This window comes from Antedon mediterranea, chromosome 9 (genome assembly GCF_964355755.1).
Source record: "Antedon mediterranea chromosome 9, ecAntMedi1.1, whole genome shotgun sequence".
Lineage (NCBI taxonomy): Eukaryota > Metazoa > Echinodermata > Crinoidea > Comatulida > Antedonidae > Antedon > Antedon mediterranea.
In genome coordinates, this window is record NC_092678.1 from 1,270,912 (window position 1) to 1,289,398 (window position 18,487).

Sequence of the window (18,487 nt, forward strand, 5' to 3'; positions counted from 1 at the left end):
TCTACTATTAATAGCTGGGGTTCGAATCTTACGGACTTATTTTTTTAATAGAAAAATAATAGAAATTTATGTATACTTTTTTTTCAATGTTAAAATATTGGGTCTGATCTGTTTTTAGATGGAAAGAAACGGTACAGTTAAAATGGCAGTAACATTCGATCATGCCATGAATACAAATATTTTGGCATACATGGCGTTCCATCAAATTAAAAATGCTCACTGGTGGTGGCGCTCGTAAAGGGAAATTCCCCCATCCATTTTTTATTATTACATGTGTGTTTTTTGTTGTTGTTTGTGTTTTACAATTATTGTTGTTTGTTGGTGGTATGAAGATAAGATAGGTCCAGGCGCTACCATAGGCCTATTTATTATATATGCCCAATATTATTAATTGTTTTTGATGAATTGACTAGGCCTAGCCTTAGTTAGCTAGGCCTAGCCTACCAAGATCAGGGAGTTCCCTGGCTAGATAGTAGTATGCTATGCCCTACATACATTACATACTAGGCTAGGACTACTGGCACTAGCCTAGTATAGTAGTACGTAGTTAGTACTAATTATAGTATGTATGTCAGCCAGTGGAGGGCCTGCCATCATGAGACCTATCTAGAGTCTATGTTTATATTTATAAACTTAGTATTATTATGCCTATTCTATTATTTTAGTTACAGTTTGATGGCAGCAGGGGGATCCTGGCGATGGATAGGTGCATTACGGGTGTTTTCCTGGGGTTGCGGAGCAGGCGCTGTTACAACATTAACATTCTTTGACAAAGTTGGTTATTTTGCACGAGTTGATGGAAAGTCAATGCAGGTAATGTAACACAAACTGTAACGTGACCAATATGAACTCAAATAATTCAATTTTAATTCAATAATTTACAAAAGGAAGTCAATGTTAATCTCTCTGCTTTTTTTTTCAACACAGCCAGCCTTAAACCCAGATGGTACTAAGAAGACAAGTCAAGATATTGTGTTTTTAAATCGATGGGCTGTAAAAGAATATGTTATTCATCGAGGAGATGTTGTTTCTATGATGTAAGTTAAAACAGACACAAAACGTAGGCTTTCATTCAGAAGCCTGGCCCGCAATAATAAAATCTAATAAATAAATAAATTGCAAACTGTTTTCTCAATGGAGGTCCTTCAGTTAAATGATGCTACTCCAGTGGTAAATGATGCTACTCCAGTGGTAAATGATGCTACTCCAGTGGTAAATGATGCTACTCCAGTGGTAAATGATGCTACTCCAGTGGTAAATGATGATACTCCACTGGTAAATGATGCTACTCCACTGGTAAATGATGATAAATTGTTAACTAAAGTTTCATTTGTTCATCCATTATTTGCTTATATCACAGATCACCACGGGAACCAGATGAGATTATCATCAAGAGGATTATTGGCATAGCGGGCGACACTGTAAGGTAACTTTGTAACACAATTACTTTGCTGCTTACACGTTTGTATTCTTAATCTTACAGCTCAAGCAAATTGAGTAACTAATTGTTGCCATCAATATGACAGTATGATTTATCTAACCTGTGTACAAAGGAAACTGTTGATTTACATTTTCAATACACTTAACACTTTTAAATTTAATATTTATCAGAACACTGAAATACAAGAACAGATATGTAACAATCCCAGCTGGACATGTTTGGATTGAAGGCGACCATTCTGCTGTAAGCCTAGACAGCAACGTGTTTGGCCCTGTGAGTACTATTCAAATCTACCTTCATCGGATATCAGCTAGTTACAAATTTCATTAAATATTGATATATGACTTTACTGCTAACATGTTTGCATTTCTAGGTATCTCTCGGTCTCTTACATGCCAAAGCATCGATGATAGTGTGGCCACCGCATCGACGACAGATGCTTAAGCCGTTTGTGCCAGAAAATCGAAAACCAATTAATTGTAAACAATACCATTAAAATGGATACAGTAAAAATGGAAACCTGAAATTATTTTGATGTAGAACGTTAAATTAAACGACAATTACAAGATTAAAAGAATTCAAAAGTATGTCAAAGTTCTGTGCCAACACTCGAAGTCAAGGATGGCAAATATCTGACCAATGATCCGGTGTTTATAGACTATAGCGTAAGTCTGGGTCGATGTGTGGTCAGCAGGAGAGCAATACTGTTATGGACTTCCTCATATTGCAAATACAATTATTTAAATAACTGGTTATATTACAATAAATTATTTTATTGATTAAAAATTGAGTCAATACTGTACTTGTTGATAATATAATCTTATTATTACATAAGACATACACTTTTAATACGTAAATACAGAATGAGAATTGTATTGCGTAAAACATTAAAAAAAGCACAAAAAAATATAATCCACGATTCATATAGGATATAAAACTGCATACATGTATACTTTGGTGAGAGAAATGGCGTCGGTGGTCCTTACATAGGAATAAAGGCCACATTATGAATCAGTGTTTAACAATTTACATTTACAGTAGCTACTGTATGTGTTCAAATGATACAGTGTAAACAAAATCAGTATTTGTACTATTTTAAAATGTTGACATTTTTAGAAATATTTTTTTTGCAACAATATGCTAAGATTAAAATATACCAATACATAACTAAAATAAACATATACGTTAATAATAAATTTTCCTTTATATAATACATTTCAATATAATTATATTTTTACCAATTATACTGTAGTATACTGTAGAAATGAACATTTAATTTGTAGTTCAAAACAATTGCTCATTAAATAGCACACATATGACCAATTGTACATACTGTGTCTGCAAAATACCATCTTCTTTTAAAGTACCCTTTCCAAACATACATTTTATACAGTAATTTTGACATTAAAGACATTAAATAACTCAACTTATGTGGTATTGTAAACATGCATGTTCTTTGGTAATGTGATTTTTAGATATTTACTTATTTTAAAATGTTTAATTAAATCTAGGTAAGGGGGTGCAACCCAATGATTTTGTTTGCTAAGTGTTCCTATCAATTTAAATTCTCTTGTTTCTAGAAAGTTTTGCTTTTGTATTTTGGATTAAGAATAAGGCAATATTTTTTGTGCAATTTGGAAGTAAAATTTGGTCACAATTTTATAGCCTCAGTTCTCTTTGACATTTGAATATTACTATATTATAAATCTATGTTCTGCCATAAAATACAAATTATTTGATTTCATTGAGTCCAACCCGACCCTTATTTTTAAATTTAGGTTTAGACAGTGTTAACGTTACTCTAATAGTTTTGTTTCAGATTCATGTTAGATTACGATGAAATTGCTTAATTGTCATTGGTTAATAATTCTATTCAAAATAACCTTTACAACGATTAATTAATTAATATTAACAATACAGATGTCCAGCAACAGGTTGTTGGCGCTAATCAAACTCAACGTCCATTTGCTTGATTGTAGATACATCTTTGGCCAGAAGGGCGTAAACGTCCCGCGCTGCTTTAACCTTCGCTTCAGCATATAAAATCAGTGACTTTTGAAAATCCAGGGTGCGCTGTTGGTGGAATTTGGTAATCTGTCGATAAAGAACATTGTTATATTGCTGTGTTGCAATCAACAAAGAAGTTTACATGCCAAGCAATTGAGAGGCAAAGATATAAAACAATTTCTTTTGTCTAACTTTTAGGTTGTTAATTTCTCCAGTGCAATACGGGATGCTGCAACATCTGGGTCACAACTTACCTCCTTTTTTGCTACTTCTGAAATTGCATTTAGTTCTTTTTCAGCGTCTTCTTTAGCAGCCTCCGCCTGAAAATAACAATGGAATAACACTGGAATAAATGTTTTTGTTGCCATGTGCATGATATAGGACAATCGATTCACATCATGTTGCTACTAGACATAAATAAATCACCTTAAGCTCTGTCTATACTATCAATTAGTTTGACAAAAATGTGTGATGTGCCCAAATATGGTAGTGATAATAATACCCAATTATGGTAGGATATCATCATGTCCATATATGGGCACATCACATCAAGTTTGATAGTGTAAACAGAGCTTTACAAAACTCCAGAGTTTACAGCCACCAGGGCATGTATGCCCATGCCCAATGTGAAAGGGGCTTATAGTCTTTTAAATCTTACCATAGGCTTCTTGAGTGGCTTGGCTTTCTCTAATGTTTTTGATGCGTTATCAAATTGAACTAAGGCACATGTTCTTTCAAACAACATTTCCTAAAACAAAGATGACAACTGTTATTTTTATCACCAAATAAATGAGGAGCAAGCAAATGAAATTGCAATATACAGTGACTCAGATCTAAAGGTACATCAAGGGTCTGGGTCTATGCAGTAGAATGTCATTTGAATGCAAAACAACCTAAACTGCAATGTACAGTACCTATGACAATAGAATATCAACGTAGTGAGTTTAAATATACATGCATACTATTGAGTGGTTACTCACTTTACACGATAGCCAGTATCTGGAGTAAAGATCTAAGTGAAAGCCCAAAGTGGTTACTCACTTTACACGATAGCCAGTAATCTGGAGTAAAGATCTAAGTGAAAGCCCAAAGTGGTTACTCACTTTACACGATAGCCAGTATCTGAAGTAAAGATCTAAGTGAAAGCCCAAAGTGGTTACTCACTTTACACGATAGCCAGTATCTGGAGTAAAGATCTAAGTGAAAGCCCAAAGTGGTTACTCACTTTACACGATAGCCAGTATCTGGAGTAAAGATCTAAGTGAAAGCCCAATGTGGTTACTCACTTTACACAATAGCCAGTATCTGGAGTAAAGATCTAAGTGAAAGCCCAAAGTGGTTACTCACTTTACACGATAGCCAGTATCTGGAGTAAAGATCTAAGTGAAAGCCCAAAGTGGTTACTCACTTTACACGATAGACAGTATCTGGAGTAAAGATCTAAGTGAAAGCCCAAAGTGGTTACTCACTTTACACGATAGCCAGTATCTGGAGTAAAGATCTAAGTGAAAGCCCAAAGTGGTTACTCACTTTACACGATAGCCAGTATCTGAAGTAAAGATCTAAGTGAAAGCCCAAAGTGGTTACTCACTTTACACGATAGCCAGTATCTGAAGTAAAGATCTAAGTGAAAGCCCAAAGTGGTTACTCACTTTACACGATAGCCAGTATCTGGAGTAAAGATCTAAGTGAAAGCCCAATGTGGTTACTCACTTTACACAATAGCCAGTATCTGGAGTAAAGATCTAAGTGAAAGCCCAAAGTGGTTACTCACTTTACACGATAGACAGTATCTGGAGTAAAGATCTAAGTGAAAGCCCAATGTGGTTACTCACTTTACACAATAGCCAGTATCTGGAGTAAAGATCTAAGTGAAAGCCCAATTTGGTTACTCACTTTACACAATAGCCAGTATCTGGAGTAAAGATCTAAGTGAAAGCCCAAAGTGGTTACTCACTTTACACGATAGCCAGTATCTGGAGTAAAGATCTAAGTGAAAGCCCAAAGTGGTTACTCACTTTACACGATAGACAGTATCTGGAGTAAAGATCTAAGTGAAAGCCCAAAGTGGTTACTCACTTTACACGATAGCCAGTATCTGGAGTAAAGATCTAAGTGAAAGCCCAAAGTGTTTTCATCGTTGGCAGTACACACGTCAACAGCATACCCATAATGGTCTATGGATTTCGCAAATTCAACCTGAAGTCTATAATAAAAAGAAATACAATACCATAACGATTACCAAAGCCCTATTCACCAAAAAATAGTCATACCCATATGCTTATCACAAATAGTGACCCCGATAAGCATCTCACAAATAGTCACACCAATAAGCATATCACAAATACTTTAATCATTTACATCAAGTACTTACTTGTTAATGATGGCAGACGCACCATTATCCTCTGCACTCATTCCCAAACACAGGGCAGTTGATAAATGGTTACAGGCCATAGATATTCCTGACAAAAGAACAAACAACATTAATAGACAAACTAGTATTATCCTAAAGCTCTGTCCACACTATCAAACTTTATGTGACAAAAAAATGTGATGTGCCCATACATGGACATGATGATGTCATATCACTACCATATTTGGGCATACCACTACCATATTTGGGCACATCACACTTTAGTCAAACTAGTTTGATAGTGTAGGTAGATTTTAACAACGAACTATAAAATGTTGTGAACGTTTGGTTACCTAAATTATATACATACTGTTTGTTATATTTTGTGCATTAACTGATGCTGTCCACCATAGAATTTCTAATTTGATAACAATTGGTTGTTTTTATCAAAATAATTTGCTATTTAGCTTTACTTACGGCACAAGCTGTTCACCATTGTGTCAAAATTAAGGCTAGTTTCCTTAGCAATTTTTTGCATATCATTTGCTAGATCTCGTTCTTTCTGGAACATTTCATCTATGTCTTTGTGGCCACCCTTTCGTACACCATCTACTGCACGTGATAAGTTTGATAAAATACCTTTCTTCAGTTTGGCCCTTACTGGTGGCTAAAAGACAGTAAAACACTACTGTCACTATATTTTCAATGTATTCGAGTTGGGAGTATTTTGTTTACTGTCCCACACGCAGTTGCTGATGGTTTCAGTTAAAAACTCTTTGTTCTTCTATATCTGGCATTATATTTGGATTTAATCAGCTTACCTCTTTCTTTGTAAGAAAATTAGACAACGCCTCACATTTTCCAATCGCTTCATGTCTCACAATCCCCTGTAAATACTTCTCTAGTTTACGGCAATCTTTGTGAAATTCATCACCTATGCAAATAAAAAAAAGCTCTGTCTACACTATAAAACTAGTTTGACAAAAAAGTGGTAGTGATATGCCCAAATATGGTAGTGACATAACATCATGAAAATCATCAAGTCCATATATGGGCACATCACATTTTTTTGTCACATAAAGTTCCTTCCCTTGTCATCTTTAGAAATCTTAATATATTATTACCTTTTATATTTTTGCTTGCAGTTCCAAGTTGCTTGCGTGATTTGGCTTCTGCTTCAGCTGCAGATACTATTGGACGATCTGGCAAGGGTGGAAACTGAAATCATATAAAAAATTACTGGTATGCATTCATGTGTTGTAGTAACATGATTGGACTCCACTTTTTAAGACCTGATTAGAGCTTTAGTCTTTACTGTGTATGTTCCTTATGTATTTAAAATAGCTAACTCCTTTACCATTAGGCAGTATGTTTAGGCAGTGCTGTATTCTGTTCAATACACTTACTATAACTCCTTTAACATTAGGCACTATATTTAGGCAGTGTTGTAGCCATTCAAAGTCTTCATATTGCCGGTCTACTTCGACTTCTTCTTTGCATTGTTCAAGCTAAAAATAAAACGAAAAACATTTTAAGTTATCTTTAGACAGTACACAAGTACACACATAACTTTGCCAACCACCTGTGCTGCAGTATACTGCAGTAGATGATTTAAATGTACCTTGACTGTTGTGATTTGAAACATGACCACTTCGCCATTCTTACTAGCACCTTTAATCTGCACAGAGTACCACGGTTGAAATGGTTTCAATCTTATTTCTTCCTCTCCATTTATTTCACCATTTTCTTTTTGATGTTCGGGCTTTTCATCCTACAAAAAATAGATATAAAATAATATAAATGATAAAATGGTTTAGACTATAGTGTATGTATAATTATTTTGCAAATGCATTTTCATTTTAGTTTGATAAGATCACCACACTCACTTAAATTAAACAAATTTCCATCTGGCTTTACTTTATGAGTATTGCCCTCTTCCTTCATATTACAATTTGATCATTGACATTGTTTTCCTTATTTTTATGCCTTTTCATCTCTGAAATCGCTTTTGCTACTCAATAATATTTAATCAAGAAGAACATTTGTTTTTATATGTGGAAGAAATAAATGTTGATTTGATTGAAATAATATTAAACCTAATTTGTAGCAACGCAGATTAATTGCATGAATATACAAAATAATAAAAAAAAAAAACACACATCTAAATAGGATATAAAAATTACATACATCATTTCAGTATATTATTATTACTACTGTATAAGGAATAATTAATAATTAATATAAATTTAAAATCATTTGAAAACAATGTATTTTGAAGTGAGTCGGTATGAACAAATAAAATGTATTCAATGACCTATATTATATATCTCTATGATTATATATAGGATATCTATATGAAAATGAATCTTAAGTTGTTTGTGTTTTATTTCCTTGTAACGCTGTGTTTAGATTGCAAAGCTTCATCATAATTAGAGACTAGAGTTTGTATAGGCTAGGTCTCTATCTATTTTATTATGCCTATTAGAGAGTAGTAGTAGGCCTAGTAGATCCTCTCTAACTTTAGTTTAGAGCCGCCTATTAAAGTATTAAAACAAAGATATTATTTATTCATTAATAATAAATTATTAATAATATTAATAATAATATTTAATTATTATCAATATTTAAAAAATTATTCAATTAATTATTTTGTCAGTACTTACAGAATCAGACATTATACTCTAGTATCTTGAAAAAACAATCTTAAATTCCAAAGGACTGTAGGCCTAGGCCCTGTCAATGTGCAGAAGATGTTCTGTCAATATTATTTTAGGCAGCTCTAACTGCTTCTTGTGGGGTTGAAGTTTCCTGGTACGCAATTTATGAGGCCTAGCCTAGCCCACCAAGTCAACTTGTGATCAATTAATGTGCAACGTGACCCAACTTGACCTTGAGTTTGCGCCACCTACCGCAATATTAATACAGTAATATAATTGGCCTTTAATTGGTTTTTAGTTAACGACTGGCTGGAGACTATCTTAACTTCTAAAATGGCGACTTCCTTTCATTTTACGACAGAAACGCCTGCTGATTCCATGTTTACAGATATTCAGACATTTAATAAATTTGAAGATGAGGTATTGTTATAACACTACCGGTCCTAGCTAGCTAGTATACCATAGCTAACATACAGACCATTTTTTTTATTCTAGCTAGTAGCTAGGCCTCCTATGCCAGACTAGGCGCGGACTCTTCTTTTTTGCATGCAGTGTCTACGCGGCCGCCGACCGGTGACTGACTGGGCGACTACTTACTGAAGAGGGCCAGGCGGCCTAGGCCTGCTACCTATATAACTAAAATAATATGGGATGGTGGGAAATTGCAATACCAAAAGGCTTATAAATAGGACATTATAATTATTATGTTAATTAATAATTCAGTACTTTAATTTTTAAATTTCACAAATGTTTATATATGGCCTACTACTAGTACTAGCCTAGCTAGGCCCTAGGCCCTAGCTCCTAGCTAGGCTAATTTAATTAATTAATAATAATATTTTATTAATATTACTAATAATTAATTTATTTTATTTGTAGAAATTTTCTCAGATCGTTTCTATAGTGTTTTCCTTTCTACTCGAACCAAGTAAGGTTGGTATTTATTCATTTTAAACTTTTTTAAAAATATAACCAGAAATGTTATCTTTTTCACAACTTTTGATGCAAAGGCATTGCAAAATGATTTCCTTCACCCGCTCTTGTTGAGTAGTAGATAATAATTTACTTTTTTTTATACTAAAAGTAAAATGTGTATATTTCTATTCCCAAAGTCAAGTAGATTCTTAAATCAGCTGGAAGAGTTTGCTGAAACACACGGAATAAATGCAACAGGACTGAAGAATGTCACCAAAAGCATGCTCACAGTCCCATACAGTAAGTTTCTGGAGCCATTCCTGTTACCATGCATTCTCACAACAACATAGGCCTACATTTCATACAACCAAAATCATTATAAAACTAGTACTGCTTTTTGGCTGCTGTTCCATCAAACAAAATCCATGTTTTGTACATAAAAAAATGTATTCATTCTGTTTATTCTTCAAGGTGCAGTCAAGCGTAACATGAATTCAGCTCAACTTCAGCAAGATATGATGCACTTAGGTAAGTACAGTTCATTTTATGCCACATAATATACACTGATATGGTGGTGTTGTTTATTTTATATATTCAACATTAGAATAGCTATAATTTGATAAAAAATACAAAACAATTGTAAAAGTACATATGCAAATCTTGTGTTTAGTGTTTATTAATTTAAACAAATTTCAAAATGAATTGTCATGTCAGTTCACGGAAATCACCTTGACACCAGCTACTCTACTTTCCACCCCCCCCCCCTCACCACCTCTTAACACACTGATTACATATTATACTAGCTCTATTGGTTGTGATGACTCAGTAATTAAGTATTTTTACATTGTTTTCTCCAAGATTTGCTGCGATTAATTTTCTTTGTCTGTTGGAGATTACACTGATACCACTTGTACTATTAATACCATCATTTTTTCCATCTATTCGTTTTATGAATAAAACATTTTTATCAAATAATTGTAATTTATTAATACTGGCTACAATTATATTTTCGTCACTGTCAGTTACTATAGCATTGGGGTACTTAACTTTCCCATCTTCTTCACCTTCAATTACAAGTGTTTTAATAAAGGTACCATTTGCATTGATCATTTGTATTCTATGATTACCCCAGTCAGCCACCATTAAATTACCTTCCTTGGTTAAAGTGACATCACGGGGGTAATGCAGTTCGCCCTCTAAACCTATCTTACCAAGCAGTCTGCCATCATCAACATTGAATTTAAATACACAATGAGCTTGAAAGTCTGTGACAAACAGAACTCGTGTTTTTTCATTAACCGCCAACCCCCAAGGATTGATCAATATTTCTTTACCAAATTGACTGATTTCTTGTAATGTGTCATTACACATTACAACCCTCTTTCCTTCTGTGTCGCTATACAGAATGCGACCATTACCCATTGTATGCATTTTATTGACTCTAACATTGTGTGCCAATTGAATATGGGCAACAAATTCACCCGAATGATTAAACTTGAGTAACTCATTAGAGTTGCTTGATACTAAGATACAACCATCTTTATCTAATTGTACATCTGACAGGCAATATTTGTTGTCTACTTTGTGGTCTCCTATTGTATCAGTGGTGTGTACAAGTCCTAGTGGTTCCACTTTGATATTCACTGGTGTTCCTTTTAAGTGTGCTACTCCAGCAGTGATCTCCATCTTCCAATCACCTTCCTTATCACATCTTCCTTTTATTCTGTACTCTCCACTTCCCATGTATTCAACTTCATCAGTGGCTGTTGTTTTCCCTGATGGCTTTATCAGAGTAGCAGCTACGTTACATCTATCAATTTCATCCAGGCTTGATACAATCACTTCAAATGCTTGTCCCTCTGTTACAGTAATAGCTTTATCATCTTTGTCAATGGCGTACTTGTTATCAACGCATACAATTGTACCGAGGCCTTTGATAATGGCATCATCTACCTTTGTATTTAATCTGAAGGTTGGTGTCACTTTTTTGGGATACGATTGGTTGTTTCGTGATTGCATTTCTTCAATGTTTTTGTTAACGTCATCAATATTTCTCATGTAATCATCAAGCGTTGTTGTATTTCCTGGTTTGTTCATTGTTGTTTTTGTAATTAATCTCTTCAAACTTTGTGCTTTCTGTTGGTGTGACTCTAGCTCCCTCACTTCACTTTCAGTTGATTTGGTCTTTTCCTTACATACGTTTTCAAGATCTAATAATAGTTTTTTACCCTCCTTTTTAACCTTTCTAACAATTTCGTCTGTATGCGCTTCTATAGCTGTGCGGCAAAGCTGTACATGCATCTCAAAATGTACTTTATCATCTATTATAGAATTATATATAACTTCCAATTTCTGTTTGATATCATCAACTGACTCAACAAGGTTAGAGACTTGTTTGTTAAATGCATCTATAGCGTTCCATATCGGTTTAGCATCATGTTCTTCATAACACTGCATAAAATGTGTGCATTTCTTGCAAGCACTTTTGCTACAATTTGCACAAAACAATTGTAAATTGTTATCTGGATGGTCTTGGCATTTGCGTGGTACTTCTTTTGACATCTGTAAAAACAGGTTTAAGAATTTTATTCTATAGTTAGTAAGGAGGTTTCATTTTTGGAATGACATACAGTACATACATAGAATCCACAAGGATTTTGAGCTGATTGGTCTGTTTGTCAAACTCAATAATGTTAAGAGTTCTTATAACTTACATTTCTAGCTGGACTTACTACAAGAACGTATCAGCTGACATTGTGAAATAGTAAAGGACATTGTGAAATGTTATAATTTAAAAAAAAAATTAATATAACATTTTATATACTGTTATTTAGTTATTTAGTATGTAAATTACCTTGTTTTCTTGATGTAGTTCCTTGTACTCTTAAACGTTTTGTATACAATACTGTAGTGATAGAATTAGGTACAGTTATTACATTGATATTATTACTTAGTAGTCTAGCTTTTCTCATGCAAATTATGAATTTGACAATTTTTCAAATACTAACTGTATGAAGATAGAAAGAAAGTAGAATCCATTGTGTTGATGATAATCAACAATGAGGAAGTATTATAAAAAGCCTGCAGCCATTCAAAATTCAGATGTGGGGTCACTAATGTCAATTTATACATATTCATTTCTTGCATGATGACAGTCGCAATATTTATTTTCAATTTCAATAAAATTCTGTTTTTTTCCTGAAGTATTCATTCATTCATTCAGACGCTTTGTCTGACTTTATTCAAACTTTATTCTATGGTTTTTGATTAACTTGTACAATAATTTTATAAAATTAATATAGATAAATATCATTTTCTTAAAAAGTATTCTGAAATTATAAGCATGATTAATATATTTTAGATAGATTATTAATAATTATTGAATCCATTAAATGAAAGTATGCCATCCATATCAAACAAAAGAAAACAGAAAGAACAAATTTACAGTAATTATGAACAGTGTGTTTTATTTAAAGGTAAAAACATCATTATGTCTTAAATATTTACATATGTACAGCCGTTTACCAGAATATACGGTAATTAGAGCAAATAATTAAATTAATACTAACTATACAGTATAAAGCCTCACATCACTTAAATTACTTGCAAATTAATTCATACAACCAGGGGACGATTTAGGAGAGGGGGGGGGGGGTGTCGGGCCCCATACTGTATAGATATTATGCACCCATTTACATACAATTTTATCAACGATTTTACAGGAAAAGGGGGTACAAATCAACATTAAAAATCGTTACGTTTTTTTTTAAAGTTGAACCGAGTTCAACTTCAACGTTACGATCGGTAAAACTGACTGACCAATCAAATAGTTCATAAATTACGTCATCATTGTTTGTGAAAAAATACGTACGCGCTGACAATGTTTAAACACAAAGTCAATGAATATTTTAAGAATGTTACTTAATGTTTCTTTTTGTTTCTCTCATGAAATTTCGTTTAAATAACTTTTTATTAAGATGTCAATTTGTCTCAGTTAAATGTACATTAGGACTTTAATAGATGGAAATAAGTTACACTGAAAATGTGAAACTTTATCTAATTATCCTTGGTTCATTTTGTTCTGTTTCCATTGTTTGACACCTGTTTTGTTGTACTTTTCTGGTGTTGTCTTTTGAATTTGATGTACTGTTTATCGTCTTTTTTATAATGTATTTTATGTATGAACCAAATAAATTCAATCAATCAATCAATTCTTGATTTTTTACAACGCGACGATGTTTTTTGTACTCTTTTAAAACCTGATAATTTAAAATAACAAGTGTAAGTAAAATTTAATTTTAATATAAAAACAATTTAATTTAATGTTTGTCTTTAGTGTAAAAACTAGATTAAGATATAAGCGAAAACATGTCCTAGGCCGGATTGGTTGAAGCATCAAAACCCGTAACTTTTTCAATTTTCTTACGGGCCCGGCTGCACGTGACCGGCCTTGGCTTTGCAAAACTCCACGTCCATGTGTCCAAGCAACGTCGAAAGAACCAAGAAACCATTAAAGATAACGTAAAAATGTGTAAAAATTCGCAACGGGAAAACAGGCTTTAGGCACCAAAAAAAACCAGTTCCGTATAGGCTATTAAATATGGTCTATAAAACCCACTATATTCAGATAATTATATGACAAGAATCGACTGGCCAAAACGCCTCAGATGCTATCTCCGGGCGTCTAGAAAAATCCCCCTAGACGATTATTTTTCCCATATCGGGCCCCCCCCCCCCCCTCTTTATCAAAATCCTAGATCCGCCCCTCTTGAATTCACATGATATTGGTTTTACACTAATCTATTTTGAATCCATTTGTTGCATATTTTCTACATAGAATTGCTGTTTAGTAATTAAATATTTTCACATTGTCTTTTCCACGATTTGCTATTGCTAATCTCCTTGGTCTATTGGAGATTACACACATTCCCCATGGAAAATCAATACCATCATTTATGCCACCTATACATTTAATGAAAATGCCATTTATATCAAATAATTGTAGTTTATTTCTACTGGCTACAATTATATTTTCATCCATGTCCATTACTATAGAATGAGGATACATAACTTTCCCAATTTCTTCACCTTCATTTACAAGTGTTTTAATAAATATACCATTTGCATCAAACATCTGTATTCTATGATTACCCCAGTCAACCACCATTAAATTGCCTTCCTTGGTTAAAGTGACATCACGGGGACAATCCAGTTTACCATGTTCTTTACCTTCAGAACCTATCTTACCTAGCAAGTTACCGTTTTCAACATTGATTTTAAGTATACAATGAGAATGGAAGTCTGCAACATACATAACTTTTGTTTTATTGTTTAGTGTCAGCCCACTTGGAAATCCCAATAATCCTTCACACAATAGATTGGGTTCTTCAAATTTACTATTACACTTTACAACTTTCTTTCCGTCTGTGTCACAATACAGGATATGACCGTTGCTCATTGCATGCATTTTAGCGACCTTAGTTTTTTGTGTCACTTTTATATTGCCAACAAATTTTCCTGATTTGTTGAATTTCAATAAATTATTAGAACAGCTTGAAACTACTATACAACCGTCTGAGTCTAATAATACATCTGTTACTCTGTATTTATCTAATTTGTGTTCTTTCATGTTTTCAATCGTATGTACAAGTCCCAGTGGTTCCACTTGGATCTTCACTGGAGAACCTTTGATTTTCACTTCACAAGATGTGATCTCCATCTTCCAATCACCTTCCTTATCACATCTTCCTTTTATTCTGTACTCTCCACTTCCCATGTATTCAACTTCATCAGTGGCTGTTGTTTTCCCTGATGGCTTTATCAGAGTAGCAGCTACGTTACATCTATCAATTTCATCCAGGCTTGATACAATCACTTCAAATGCTTGTCCCTCTGTTACAGTAATAGCTTTATCATCTTTGTCAATGGCGTACTTGTTATCAACGCATACAATTGTACCGAGGCCTTTGATAATGGCATCATCTACCTTTGTATTTAATCTGAAGGTTGGTGTCACTTTTTTGGGATACGATTGGTCGTTTCGTGATTGCATTTCTTCAATGTTTTTGTTAACGTCATCAATATTTCTCATGTAATCATCAAGCGTTGTTGTATTTCCTGGTTTGTTCATTGTTGTTTTTGTAATTAATCTCTTCAAACTTTGTGCTTTCTGTTGGTGTGACTCTAGCTCCCTCACTTCACTTTCAGTTGATTTGGTCTTTTCCTTACATACGTTTTCAAGATCTAATAATAGTTTTTTACCCTCCTTTTTAACCTTTCTAACAATTTCGTCTGTATGCGCTTCTATAGCTGTGCGGCAAAGCTGTACATGCATCTCAAAATGTACTTTATCATCTATTATAGAATTATATACAACTTCCAATTTCTGTTTGATATCATCAACTGACTCAACAAGGCTAGAGACTTGTTTGTTAAATGCATCTATAGCGTTCCATATCGGTTTAGCATCATGTTCTTCATAACACTGCATAAAATGTGTGCATTTCTTGCAAGCACTTTTGCTACAATTTGCACAAAACAATTGTAAATTGTTATCTGGATGGTCTTGGCATTTGCGTGGTACTTCCTTTGACATCTGTAAAAACAGGTTTAAGAATGTTATTCTATAGTTAGTAAGGAGGTTTCATTTTTGGAATGACATACAGTACATACATAGAATCCACAAGGATTTTGAACTGATTGGTCTGTTTGTCAAACTCAATAATGTTAAGAGTTGTTATAACTTACATTTCTAGCTGGACTTACTACAAGAACGTATCAGCTGACATTGTGAAATACTAAAGGACATTGTGAAATGTTATAATTTAAAAAAAAAATTAATATAACATTTTATATACTGTTATTTAGTTATTTAGTATGTAAATTACCTTGTTTTCTTGATGTAGTTCCTTGTACTCCTAAACGTTGTGTATACAATACTGTAGTGATAGAATTAGGTACAGTTATTACATTCATATTATTACTTAGTAGTCTAGCTTTTCTCATGCAAATTATGAATTTGACAATTTTTCAAATACTAACTGTATGAAGATAGAAAGAAAGTAGAATCCATTGTGTTGATGATAATCAACAATGAGGAAGTATTATAAAAAGCCTGCAGCCATTCAACTATAATCCAGAATAAGGTTCACTGTCTTTTTATAAAGCAGTTTAAAATGATCAATATCAACAACAACAAAACAGAAAGAATAAAAGAGAGCTGAAAGAAAAATTGTATGAAAACAAATTTATATTTAATTTAAAGTATATTTTAATTTTTTTTTTATTAATTATTATTTTGTTTTATTACAGGTCTTTCAGAAGATAAAGCCAATTATTTTTCAAAACAGGTAAAAAATTGTATTGCTAGAAAGAATGAAAGTCAACGAATTTGTGATTTTTTTAAAAATAAAACACTCAATTCATAGCATCTCAGTATCTTTTGAAAATAATTATGTTTTATTTATGTTATTTTTTTTTTTTTTTTAGTGGCATGAAAACATCGTAGGTTTGTCTAAGACGGCTGTTGGACAGACTTTAACAGTGAACCAATTAGTTGATATGGACTGGAAATTTGGTGGTAAATAATTTGTCTTACTTATAACATTCACACCTCATACTGTAGATAATGGAAAACCTTATTTACAGTAATAGAATAAACTCATTCATTTCAGGTCTCTAACTTAAGAGTTGCATTCAATTTGTGCTGATAATGTTATGTTATGATAATGTTATGTTATGATAATGTTATGATAATTAATGTTATGTTATGATAATGTTATGTTATGATAATGTTATGTTTTGTTTATAGTTACAGCAGCAAGTAGTGAACTAAAGAAAGTTGGTAATACTTTTTTACAGGTAGGTTTTTATAATATTAATATACTTCAGATATTGTATGCAATGCTGTCTATAATATAAATATAATATGCATTGATTTCTTATAAAATGATACTTCAATATAAAACGTCTGTATGTACGCCATTTGAATCCAAACCCTGTTAAATAATATGTTAGTGCTTGTGTGTTCATTATACAATGTTAATTCAGCCAAAAGTGTTCCCTAACTGACTTTGTGTGTCCCTTGGATAGAGTAATAGCACTGTCTGTTAACTATATTAAATAAATATCAATATGTTATTTCAGTTAAAATTAGTTGTCAACAAAGGAAACAAGATGGAGAATGTGTATATGGGTAAGTCTTTCTACTTTCTACTCTCAGTAAAGTATTTTTATTTTCTGCTTGTTTTTGTATTTTTATGAATGTTTTTTTATATTTGTTGTGTGGATATTTTCTGAAATATTGATTGAAATGCTGTATTTTATCTTTATGTACTACTTGGTAAGAGGATTCACAAGCTCCTGTCAGGGATTTAGTTCCCTTTTGTGTTTCCTGCCACTTACTTTGTAGTATTATTGTAGTACTATTGTGCTATTTAAGGCATTTCTCATTTCTATAAATAACTATTGAAAAATATCATTTGTTATGTTAAAAGTAATTGATTGAGTTAAAAAATGAGTCACCTTTGTGTAATAAATTTGATAATAATTATGCTAGATGAATTGTAACATTTTCTTAATGAATCATTCTGTTTTAAAATTATTTACAGAACTGACGGTACCACAATTTTATTCATTTCTTCATGAGATGGAAAAAGCAAAAGCAAGTTTGGAGTACTTCAGTTAGTTTCATCAGGACTTTGAATTATGGGATATGGAACTTTCTGATGACTGCATTGTGGGATGGAACTGTCTGGCTTTGAATCATGGGATATGGAACTTTCTGATAACTCTGCATTGTGGGATGGAACTGTCTGACTTTGAATTGATATGGGATAAGAAACAGTACGATGACTTTGAATTATGCTGAGATATGGAACTGGAATTTGGCTTTGAATTATATTTTAAAGAAATCTAATCAAATTACAATGATAGTTAAATATATAATATATATATTGGGGTGGGGGTGTTGCTTATAGGATTATATTTTCCAAACTATATAAATGTTATACATACATTTTGTATATGAACATATATTAAAAATAATATTGTTACTTTCGACTTTCTTTGGTTTTATTAATATAGTTTCCTTTATTTTATTATATTTTATATTAT

The 18,487-nt window shown here is 32.7% G+C and overlaps 4 protein-coding genes across 7 annotated transcripts; 2 read left to right on the forward strand and 2 right to left on the reverse strand.

The window, feature by feature from the left end:
* The first annotated feature begins 222 nt into the window (after nt 1-222).
* On the forward strand, nt 223-1,956 carry LOC140058840 (mitochondrial inner membrane protease subunit 2-like). Of its 3 annotated transcripts, none has more exons than XM_072104596.1 (6): nt 223-273; nt 666-813; nt 928-1,037; nt 1,361-1,426; nt 1,612-1,714; nt 1,815-1,956. In XM_072104596.1, the coding sequence occupies exons 2-6, from the start codon at nt 676-678 to the stop codon at nt 1,935-1,937; spliced, it is 540 nt and encodes a 179-aa protein (XP_071960697.1). In that variant the 5' UTR covers nt 223-273; nt 666-675; the 3' UTR covers nt 1,938-1,956. The 3 variants fall into 3 exon arrangements, with proteins under 3 accessions (XP_071960697.1, XP_071960698.1, XP_071960696.1); XM_072104597.1 differs by having other exon boundaries at nt 266-341; XM_072104595.1 differs by lacking the exon at nt 223-273 and having other exon boundaries at nt 404-813.
* Nucleotides 1,957-2,882: 926 nt separating this feature from the next.
* LOC140058839 (sorting nexin-5-like) lies at nt 2,883-8,660 on the reverse strand. The gene is made up of 11 exons (XM_072104594.1): nt 8,465-8,660; nt 7,423-7,572; nt 7,208-7,309; nt 6,926-7,019; nt 6,623-6,735; nt 6,279-6,468; nt 5,823-5,910; nt 5,528-5,654; nt 4,107-4,196; nt 3,703-3,768; nt 2,883-3,535 (listed from the first exon to the last, which is right to left on the reverse strand). Exons 1-11 carry the CDS (start codon nt 8,474-8,476, stop codon nt 3,386-3,388), a joined length of 1,182 nt encoding a protein of 393 aa, XP_071960695.1. The 5' UTR covers nt 8,477-8,660; the 3' UTR covers nt 2,883-3,385.
* A 94-nt stretch (nt 8,661-8,754) lies between these two features.
* LOC140058814 (COMM domain-containing protein 7-like) lies at nt 8,755-18,426 on the forward strand. Of its 2 annotated transcripts, XR_011847063.1 has the most exons (10): nt 8,755-8,878; nt 9,338-9,391; nt 9,571-9,673; nt 9,845-9,901; nt 16,685-16,722; nt 16,862-16,952; nt 17,184-17,233; nt 17,519-17,567; nt 17,983-18,145; nt 18,177-18,426. XR_011847063.1 is itself a non-coding variant. In XM_072104558.1 (9 exons), exons 1-9 carry the CDS (start codon nt 8,792-8,794, stop codon nt 18,057-18,059), a joined length of 606 nt encoding a protein of 201 aa, XP_071960659.1. In that variant the 5' UTR covers nt 8,755-8,791; the 3' UTR covers nt 18,060-18,426. The 2 variants fall into 2 exon arrangements, 1 of the variants encoding a protein (XP_071960659.1); XM_072104558.1 differs by having other exon boundaries at nt 17,983-18,426.
* Nucleotides 14,220-16,394, reverse strand: LOC140058594 (tripartite motif-containing protein 2-like). Its single transcript, XM_072104273.1, has 3 exons — nt 16,261-16,394; nt 14,462-15,968; nt 14,220-14,335 (listed from the first exon to the last, which is right to left on the reverse strand). The coding sequence occupies exons 2-3, from the start codon at nt 15,966-15,968 to the stop codon at nt 14,220-14,222; spliced, it is 1,623 nt and encodes a 540-aa protein (XP_071960374.1). The 5' UTR covers nt 16,261-16,394.
* Nucleotides 18,427-18,487: the final 61 nt, after the last annotated feature.

What these genes read in the sequence shown, in the direction of transcription:
- LOC140058814 (XM_072104558.1), top strand. Translation starts at nt 8,792, where the DNA reads ATGGCGACTTCCTTTCATTTTACGACAGAAACGCCTGCTGATTCCATG. An exon ending in TTCTACTCGAACCAAGTAAG is followed by an intron (nt 9,392 to 9,570) that starts GTTGGTATTTAT and finishes CTATTCCCAAAG; the next exon opens with TCAAGTAGATTCTTAAATCA. An exon ending in CCAATTATTTTTCAAAACAG is followed by an intron (nt 16,723 to 16,861) that starts GTAAAAAATTGT and finishes TTTTTTTTTTAG; the next exon opens with TGGCATGAAAACATCGTAGG.
- LOC140058594 (XM_072104273.1), bottom strand. Translation starts at nt 15,968, where the DNA reads ATGTCAAAGGAAGTACCACGCAAATGCCAAGACCATCCAGATAACAAT. An exon ending in TAAAACACTTGTAAATGAAG is followed by an intron (nt 14,336 to 14,461) that starts GTGAAGAAATTG and finishes TTAAATGTATAG; the next exon opens with GTGGCATAAATGATGGTATT.
- LOC140058839 (XM_072104594.1), bottom strand. An exon ending in ATTTTCTTACAAAGAAAGAG is followed by an intron (nt 6,469 to 6,622) that starts GTAAGCTGATTA and finishes ACTGTCTTTTAG; the next exon opens with CCACCAGTAAGGGCCAAACT. An exon ending in CAGAAGTAGCAAAAAAGGAG is followed by an intron (nt 3,536 to 3,702) that starts GTAAGTTGTGAC and finishes CTTTATCGACAG; the next exon opens with ATTACCAAATTCCACCAACA.
- LOC140058840 (XM_072104595.1), top strand. Translation starts at nt 565, where the DNA reads ATGTATGTCAGCCAGTGGAGGGCCTGCCATCATGAGACCTATCTAGAG. An exon ending in GGAGATGTTGTTTCTATGAT is followed by an intron (nt 1,038 to 1,360) that starts GTAAGTTAAAAC and finishes CTTATATCACAG; the next exon opens with ATCACCACGGGAACCAGATG. An exon ending in ATAGCGGGCGACACTGTAAG is followed by an intron (nt 1,427 to 1,611) that starts GTAACTTTGTAA and finishes AATATTTATCAG; the next exon opens with AACACTGAAATACAAGAACA.